Source organism: Mugil cephalus, chromosome 9 (assembly GCF_022458985.1).
Source record: "Mugil cephalus isolate CIBA_MC_2020 chromosome 9, CIBA_Mcephalus_1.1, whole genome shotgun sequence".
NCBI lineage: Eukaryota > Metazoa > Chordata > Actinopteri > Mugiliformes > Mugilidae > Mugil > Mugil cephalus.
The window spans coordinates 13,884,163-13,893,243 of NC_061778.1; the positions used below are offsets into that span (position 1 = coordinate 13,884,163).

The following is a 9,081-nucleotide window of genomic DNA, read 5'->3' on the forward strand; positions in this document are numbered from 1 at the left end:
TGTCCAAGTAATAAAATCTGCATTTATTTTAATGCTTCATTTGATGATTTATGTGTCACAGGCGTGTCTGTTTTCCGTACTTGCCCTTCTTATAATGATGGTGTAGATTAACTTCCTTAACACAAAAACAACAAAACACTGATTGTTTTCTCCAGTACAATTTTTAAACACGAGTGGCCTCATCCATCCGTAACATGGATGCAAATAACATATGCAAACGTATGTGAGCCCGCTACAAGTTTTAACCCCTCCAAGTCAATAGAACCGCCTTTGGCAGCAATCGTGCTATGACACCGGGGCAGTCCTCTGTCTGTTTTCCTTCATGCAGCAAGTGCCTAACAAGTCCGCTGTGCAGGGATTTTGACTGCCAAAGAGGGGGAGTGTCAGCCTGCTTTGTCTAGACGCTTTCCAGAGGTCGAAGGTCAGCCTCCTTGAGGTCTCACGGATCAAGGGGGCCCGTGTCAGGGGAATAAAAGACAAAGCATCCTGACGCATGGCAAGGCTTTTGTAGTCAGGGAGACCGCAGCTTCTGTACATATGGCAGCAGGGGCCAGGCAAGCGAAGAAGCACTGTACGTCAAGGCCCAGCACGCCTCGCTTCCATTGTCTCCATTGTTCCTGCTCAGATTAAAGCTCACTGATGAGCCGTAAGTGTGACGAAGTCCAACGGGGGCACATGGGCTCGATAAAACAATCAGACGAAGCTAATAAGGCACTTGTGTTCATGTGTGCGCACGTTAAGACGTGAGGAAGTAGCAGATGTATTAAAGTCTCACACAGGATTTAAATATCGGCTACCTTTAGCATTTACTCCACCAAAGATGAAACCATCTTCTACTGAGTCAGACCACAGACCAATTATCTCCCTTTATTCCCACTTAAGGTCAAGGTTTTCTGCTCACAGAGCCTCTGCTACGAGAGAGAAGAGATTAACTGTGGGCTAACCGAGCAGAACCAACACGATAAAACCTTGGTTGACATTTTGAATCAGAGAATAAAGTGCTCCCTGGCAACTCTAATACTGTTCATATAACCCTGTCTGTGCTGCGCGTGTAAGACCTGAGATGGTGCTGAATGTCGTAAATTAGATTAAGAGTAAAGGGCAAATAAATGTAATCAGCGCTGATCAGTCTGAAGGTGAGGCGGCATGGTGAGTGACATAAAAACATACGTCATAACTTGATGATAAAGTCCAACCCAAACTAGATGACGGGAGATTTTATGAATACACCCGGTAATAAAAGAAGTGTAGTGTGGGTTTGGGATGTATTTGTAAGGATGATAACAGGCCAAATGCTAACGGAAAATACAGTAAAAGTCACTGTACTTTTATATTGCAATCACTGAGTCACTGTCGCTAAAGCAACAACATGTAAACATCATAAATGTTGGTGGAGTTCAATGTCATAGGTTGTAACACTGACACACATCTGTTTGCGAATGGGTCCCAGGAGAGTGACATTTCTCTCACACCAAATATATGGACGGACCCCTCCTAAAGGTGAGTGAAAAATAAGAGGCATAACCCTGAGCTGAGCTCTCGGTTTGGTTTTATCCAGTGAACTGGTGAATGGACAAAGTTTGTTTGTGAGTCAGCAGCTTCTGGCTAAAAAGCTTACAGCGCCACCACCTGGACAAGCGGTGTTATTCTTGTTGGGTTACGTCCTCTTCTGTAATATACTGTAAAAACCTGGATGTCATCTCCATCAGGATGCCAACTGAAGTTTGCAGCTCAGGTGCCTGTCACAGTTATTTGTGCAGTTCTGTTTTGTTCAACGTGGAGACATTTGGCAGTGTTTGGTTGTGGAGACCAACGATAAGAATGCATGTCAATTTTTTTAATGTAATATTTTTGTGCATTCTGATTGGTTTGCATCAATTTGTCATGTGCACCTCTTGTTATCTTGTGTCAGTCACAGACCCAGATCAGATCCAAAAATGCTTCAGACTGCAACCACAAGCTAAAGTTTCAAACCCATGACTCCGATAAACCCTCAGCACAGCAGTCATTATGACCTGCAGGTTAAAAACAGGTTTGATTGATGACATTAACGGTGGCCCTTTTCCATTTACTTGTGTCAAGTCCATTGTGTTATACATGCTGGCCCATGTTGAACGTTGTGCTATATAGGCATTAATTGTGTTACTGACTGTGGAGACCAATAACAATAACATATGTCTGAAATTAGTTTTCTCTGAGTGTTTTGATATGTGCCTGTTCCGATTTTTTGTGTCTATATACGATACACACTCGCGCACATGCATACACACACACACACACACACACACACACACACACACACACACACACACACACACACACACACACACACACTTGCTTACTAATAGACATAGAACTGTTCAGCTTAAAAGTATTTGCAGTCCTCAAAATTTGAATTGCTGCATTGAAATTATTCAAAACATCAGAGGATTTTCAGTCCTGATAGTAGACCAAGAGAACCCACTCTAACAAATGAAACAGAAATATTAAACTTGAGCCACTATTGAATATCTGTGAGCTGCAAAAGTGAGTGTACCTCTGGGGCAATTACAAGTTAATTTAAAAGCTAAAATTATTCCATATTTCCAGAAGTGTTTCCGGTCAATGTAGTGTTATCATTTTATATATATATATTCTTTCTTCTGTTGGATGTAACTTACATATTTTAAGGCCTGTACGCCCTCCGGCCACTAGGGGACGACATGCGTCCCGTGAAAGGAGGAAGCGCCGCAAATTGGTAAACACGTTTGAACTTTGAGTTGTGCGGCGAAGCAGACTTATTGTAACTAATGCAAGTGTATCACTGGCAATGGAGAGGAGCGTAGGGGTTATTTCAGCTATTAAAGCTCTGGGGTAACTACCATTTTATTTTTTTCTTTGTTTGTATTGTTCTTGCTGCGTAGTCACCTGGCGTTGCTGCACTTTAGTTTGTTGTTATGGTAACACAGGTGGACTTAGCTTTCAAGCTCGCTGCCATCAATTAGCACTTCATTCTTATTATGTACATGATTATATAATTTACTGTCGTTATCCTGGGATCTCCGTCGCGTCTTTATGCTTTCTAACATGCCTGCCAGGCTTTCTCAGTTTATGCTGCCAGGTAGTTTCACCTGTCGTATCTACTTCCTGCTCAGGTATCCGGGCGGTACCTGCCTCACACAGTGCAGCTGTGATGAGCTTCCTTGTCCCATGCTCACCTGGCTGTCTGCAGAGCTCAGGAAACTCTGTCCCGAGCTGAGAGGTGACACAGCCTTTATTATACTAAACCTCTATCTGATGCTTAATGCATTAATATCTGCCTGTAATGAAATGTTTTGTATAAATAAATCTGCTGCATCCTTTCCTCTTTAGACTCAAATGGGACAGGTGAGGTCTTGCTGGTGGGAGAGCTGAGACATTTACTGTCAAGCATGTCGTCTCCCCTCGCAGCGCTGACCTCCGAGGTGCTGGGACCGTCCGTCCTCAACAAAATCACTGGTGAGATATGGTAGTCTATGGAGAATCGTCGTGCTTATTGATTTGCTCTTTTACTTTACAGCTTATTCTGAAAAATGTCGCACAATCCTACAGAGTTCCTTGTGTCAGAATTGCAAGCGGCGCACATGATCCAGCATAAGGAATTACATCCCGAGGAGAAAATAACAGGAGATGAGTCTGAAAAAGAGCAGCGAGTGGAAGAACGCCACCATGACGAGGCTGAGTTTTGTCAGGATTTTGAAGATGATGACGATCGCAGGAAGGCGGAGATGCAGGCTGAATGGGTACTAGTGCTGCGTGCCCTCGACATGGATGCCTCCTCTCAGTTTGCAGATGTCATGAGTGAGGTAAGACTGATTAAAAGAGAGGTGTTTATAACCCTTGTCGACAAACGGAGGAACCCAGAAAGGATTTTAACGTTTATTTTCGCGCAGGTGAAGTCGAGGCTTGCCCGTCTACCGAGCGGTGACATGATGAACCCTCTTCTCAGCACCAGCCCCAGTGCAGAGCAATGGGTAAGTGCCCAGGGCTGTAATCATTTTATCATACATCTGATGTAAATCTGTAATGTGGGTCTTTGAACTCTTTCTGTTTCTCAGATGCAAGTGAAAAAGATAAATCAAATCCTGTTGGAGGATTATCAGTGTCGGCGCCAAATGATCATCAAACGCTTCCAGGTTACACTGCAGTCATTTGCATGGGGAGAAAAACAAAAGGTATGTTAAAACACTGCACCTGTTTGAACTCACATTAAAGGGCCAGTGTGTAGGATTTAAGGGGATTTATTAGCAAGGATAGAATACACTAGTATCAAGTATTAATCTTTATTTCCATTAGTGTATTGTGTATTGCTCTGTTTTTGTTATGTTAGAATAAGTTCGTCATGTCTACAGAGGGAGAGGATCCTCTTCTACAGTAGCACAGGACAAACCAAATACTGGTTCTAGGGAAAGTCTTTCATGCTTTAATATGGAATTAGAGGAGTAGGATGTATTGTTGCTATGCCCAGTAAAATTTTTAAATTACCGTATTTAGAAATGACACAAAAACTCAGCGATGTCTTTATCTGCAGACCTGTTGTCATCACCCCCCAATATCAAAGAAATGCTCTGATCTAACCCAGTTAACCAATTTTGTCATGTTTTTGTGACACTGACACTACAGCGCCATCATGAGGTGTTGCTGCTTTTCCCGCAGCAGGTTATGTGGGCAGCCAGCATACACACCATGGTAAAATTAAACATGCCTGTTAAGCCATTTTTTTTTTGTAAAATTCACAGGAGCGTAGTTTAGTTCTGGCCACAGTGCCTCCTCTGTCATCCTTCGCTGGCTCCTCTCGAGTGTCTCCGTCTCTTCTGCTTGCTGCCAGGGAAGATCAGTCCTTCATTGACACAGTCAAGCCTGGAAAGAGTACTCCTGTCTACAAGGTACTGCCATGAGTTTACCTGTGCTTCTGAATTAGACTTTCTGACTCCAGCTGAAAAATGTTTTCTAATTGTCTTTATTTTCACTAGATGCTGATGGGCAGCGTACCGGACAGAGGAGGAAGACCGGGGGAGATAGAGCCACCTATGCCAGTGTGGGAAGACCGAAGAGCGAAAGGAAACAGATGGGGACGAGGAGGTGGACACCAACATCGGCAAAAATCCTCAAAGAAGAAGAGAGGCAAACAAGATTGATCTGGATTGATTGATTTTTTTTTTGTTGTTGTTGCTTGAATTGAGAAATAAGTGATTATATTTCTTTATTTAAAATTTTCCTGTGGAACGTTGTGTGCGATATAATTTTATAGCTATAAATTCATATATAATTTAAAGTTTTAGCACATGTACATACCTGACTGTACATTTCTAAAATAGCTTGCCATTGGAAGAATGTAGCTGGTATATGACCAGAAAGTTTTTGTAACATTTTTGTTGATATGAAAGAAAACACAACAATAATTATTTTATGCGCTGGCTTTCCACATTTGTAGATGGGTTTGTTGAAGAATAAACCTATTACTTACAGATTTACTGTTGTTTTGTGTAATCCTGGGAATACATTTATTTTGAAAACAGACTCTTACAGACTCTTACTCTTTTATTGTAATGTAACGTTCAGGTCTTATTTTTAGAAAATAAAACACCAGATGAAAGCAAACTACAACAATTATTTAACATGAAACTTGGATTATTTTTCCGTCACAGGTCTTGTTTGTCTTTTGCTGCCACGGGAAAAAAAAAAGGTTACTGCCATCTTTTGACCAGTACATGATTACGGACCTTTTATATATGAACGCCCCTGAAACTTGCCTGCGACCCCTGGATTCCTTTGTAGCATGGTGCCTTAATGTTCGTCACGTTGTAAAGCCCTCACTCATCACTGCAGTTTATACACTCGAGTTGAGTGGCCGTCTCTGGCAGCACGCCGCCTTACACATTGGCATATTTTTAATTTATAAAGCTATCTTAGGAGTACTCCCCGACTATTTATGCCATTACATCTCAAAAAACCCAAAGCAGTTACTGTTTACGTTCCAATGATTTGTACTTATTGAACGTGCCCAAATCTCATTCTGAACGTGGTAAACACTGTTTTAAGTGCTCTGCACCTGCTACTTGGAACTCCCTACAGAAAACTTTAAACTTAAAGGAACTAATCACCCTTTTAAAAGACCATGGACCGGCTAAATTTCATCCAACTTTGTCCTTGTTTTAATGTAAATTCCGAGCCTTAGTAATGGGTTTTGTTGCCACTAATCGCTTCTCTGGTGTTCCTTATCATGGGAGACATATATACATATATAATTACAAAAAAATGACAATGTGAATGGGTTAGACTAGCATTAGACATACAAGTGTATCATTGTAAAGTAGGGAAACCCTCTGTGGTTTGTCCTTATTGCCCATTAATTTTAAGTATGCCATGTACATTTATATAAGCTCAATAATCATCGTTTCACTTTATTGCTTAAATGGCTTAAATTGATAGATCGATATGCATGCATTTAAATGCAAAATAAACGCATTTAGCGCACTGTACATGATGAGCACTCAATCAAATAAGTAAATAATAATGGTAAAATAATAATTCACATACTGTTAGTAAAGTTTGTATTAAACATGACATTTTACTTATCAGTGAGCAGGTAAAGGTCATAATTGTTGACCAAAAACAACTCTGTGCATGTCTATTTATTCTATTATATTTAAAGATAAATAAATGAAAATCGTTTGAGGTGCTTCGTATGGTCTCTATTTTATTTAAAAAAAATTTAAAAAAGAATGAATGTAACTAAGACTGAAAAATAATGTTATGACACAAACCTTACGGAATCATCTAGTTGTCTCCGTCATACCGGAAGTTAGCCGGGACACAAATGATGTAACACAAAGAAAGTTCCGGATTAACCAAAGGTCGCGAGATATACGGCATCGTGAGAGAGGATTGAGTTCAGTGTTGCGTCTGTTTTCAACAAATTCACACTTAAACGAAATTTAATTGTTTGAAAATGCCACGAGGAAGCAGAAGCCGTACGTCCAGGATGGCCCCTCCAGCCAGGTGACATTTAACGTTTAATATTTACTGCCCTTTGTCCAACATTTTGTAACCCTGCAGTGTCGTATGTGTGTAAGCTAATGCTAGCCAGAGAGATTACTGGAAATTAACTTAAATAGATTATAATTATTGGTTTTGTACATTTAAATGCGTTGTTGTTTATCGGAGGACGTAGTTTAAATGTAATTGATAAAAACAACTGAAGGTCACCGGTTTAATCGGTATGATCGCTGTTATTACCTGTTTTGTGTCTCCACAAACCCCCAATTAAGCATTTTCAAGTGGAATTGCATAAAATAAGCGACTAACTCCAATTTTATTTAAGTGGAACTGCTGTTAAAACAAATGAAAAGAGTTTTCTGTTTGTTTTTTTTTTCTTCCATACACAAACAACTAGCAAATCTTGTATGTCATCATATTTTTATCCCGACAAACCTCTTATCAGTGACCTTTATGCAACACTAAGCACCACATCCTTCACACAGATTTGCTCAAGAAAATATTTGTCCTTCTTTTCCACACTTGTTCACCTGTGAAATTCACTTTGTGCTAACTGAGTTTTTCCCTTCACAGCCGGGCACCACCATCTCCTCCACCCATGGCCAGAGCGGCACCCCCTCCTTCCCACGCCCCAGCTCCGATGCAGGCCCCTCCATCCGCCGTGGGTGCGCCAGCAGCACCCAGGCAGCCGGGCATGTTTGCCCAGATGGCAACTACAGCGGCCGGGGTGGCGGTGGGCTCCGCGGTGGGACACACCATCGGCCACGCCATGACGGGAGGCTTCAGCGGGGGAAGCTCCGAGCCAGCCAGGCCTGACGTCACCTACCAGGTAAACTCAAATTCAGGAGGAGGTAGACTCGAATAGTATCAGGGAAGATTAGTGCCTAATACATGGTTGGAAGGTCATCAGTAAGACGGAGATGAAGCAGACATCACATGTGGTGTAATTAGGAGTTTAGTTTATGGTAAACAATAACCAGATTACCTGTGCCCTGACTGTTTCGACTATTTATTCATGTGGGGAAAAATTTAATTGAACGAATTTCAGACTCTCTTGCTTACCTTTATTAAAGGGAACAAACTATTGATGTTTACACAGAATGACGTGTTTTGATGATGCATTTAATCATTTGTGTGATACATGAAGTTGCTCTTAAAATAAAAATACCACCCATGCACTAGATAATTCAAGCATCCCATCGTCTGTCCTGTGTCTGTTAGGAGCCGTACCAGGCCCAGCCCGCGTACCAGCAGCAGCCACAGTCCATGTACCAGCAACCTCAGCAACAGGCCTGCTCCTACGAGCTGAAGCAGTTTATTGAGTGCGCCCAAAACCAGAGCGACCTCAAGCTGTGCGAGGGCTTCAGTGAGGTGCTCAAACAGTGCAAGTTTGCTAATGGTGAGTAAACAGATGGTATAAAAACACATCCAGCCATTCGTATGAAACTAACTGGCTAGTGTCATACCTTTTGTTATTTGATTTTGTCATTTAAATATAGAAGCCACATGACTTTGCACTATTTTCATGTGAAGCGTTGCAGTTCCCAGTGTGGCCACAGGGAGGAGTAGCTTTAAATGCTTCACGTGACTTTGTTTCTCTCTGTTGAGTTGGATTTTTATGTAAGTTAAATTCCTCTGACTGGATCAAGTGTGAAAACGTTTCTTTACTCTACAGGTATGTCATGAGATGGAGACAAAATCCTGCTGAGTGAAGATCACACATATTTTCATCAGTGTACCGGATAACTAGGAGTGTGCCTCACAAGAAATCAATCAATAAACTTTATTTTGACAACATCAGCATCTTTATTTCTTATGGGAGCTTGTAATCATAGTCTTATAAATAATGTTTATATGTTTTGGTGTGACATGTTGTGAGTTTATTGTTTTGCCATGCTTGTAATTTAAAAAAAAAATCTCTCATATATGACAAGATTCATAGAAAAAGTAAATAAGAATAAACACCTTCCACCATCGGCTGGTTTGCTTGTAACAACTTTAGGAATAAAAAATAAAGCACTTGAACCATAAACTCTGTGTGATGATTTATTTCTCCTCATACAG

General features: G+C 41.1%; 2 protein-coding genes across 2 annotated transcripts; both read left to right on the forward strand.

The window, feature by feature from the left end:
- The first annotated feature begins 2,712 nt into the window (after window positions 1-2,712).
- On the forward strand, window positions 2,713-5,486 carry im:7138535 (uncharacterized protein LOC797998 homolog). The gene is made up of 8 exons (XM_047594344.1): window positions 2,713-2,853; window positions 3,135-3,241; window positions 3,352-3,477; window positions 3,571-3,824; window positions 3,912-3,992; window positions 4,077-4,193; window positions 4,758-4,904; window positions 4,992-5,486. Exons 1-8 carry the CDS (start codon window positions 2,810-2,812, stop codon window positions 5,154-5,156), a joined length of 1,041 nt encoding a protein of 346 aa, XP_047450300.1. The 5' UTR covers window positions 2,713-2,809; the 3' UTR covers window positions 5,157-5,486.
- A 1,362-nt stretch (window positions 5,487-6,848) lies between these two features.
- Window positions 6,849-9,049, forward strand: chchd2 (coiled-coil-helix-coiled-coil-helix domain containing 2). Its single transcript, XM_047594068.1, has 4 exons — window positions 6,849-7,020; window positions 7,591-7,846; window positions 8,239-8,416; window positions 8,693-9,049. The coding sequence occupies exons 1-4, from the start codon at window positions 6,971-6,973 to the stop codon at window positions 8,701-8,703; spliced, it is 495 nt and encodes a 164-aa protein (XP_047450024.1). The 5' UTR covers window positions 6,849-6,970; the 3' UTR covers window positions 8,704-9,049.
- Window positions 9,050-9,081: the final 32 nt, after the last annotated feature.

Excerpts from the sequence above, each read along its gene's own strand:
- im:7138535 (XM_047594344.1), top strand. The coding sequence starts at position 2,810 with ATGGAGAGGAGCGTAGGGGTTATTTCAGCTATTAAAGCTCTGGG. Across the intron at positions 2,854-3,134 it reads TCAGCTATTAAAGCTCTGGG|GTATCCGGGCGGTACCTGCC; the intron begins GTAACTACCATT and ends CTTCCTGCTCAG. Across the intron at positions 3,242-3,351 it reads ACTCTGTCCCGAGCTGAGAG|ACTCAAATGGGACAGGTGAG; the intron begins GTGACACAGCCT and ends TTTCCTCTTTAG.
- chchd2 (XM_047594068.1), top strand. The coding sequence starts at position 6,971 with ATGCCACGAGGAAGCAGAAGCCGTACGTCCAGGATGGCCCCTCCAGCC. Across the intron at positions 7,021-7,590 it reads AGGATGGCCCCTCCAGCCAG|CCGGGCACCACCATCTCCTC; the intron begins GTGACATTTAAC and ends TTCCCTTCACAG. Across the intron at positions 7,847-8,238 it reads GGCCTGACGTCACCTACCAG|GAGCCGTACCAGGCCCAGCC; the intron begins GTAAACTCAAAT and ends TGTGTCTGTTAG.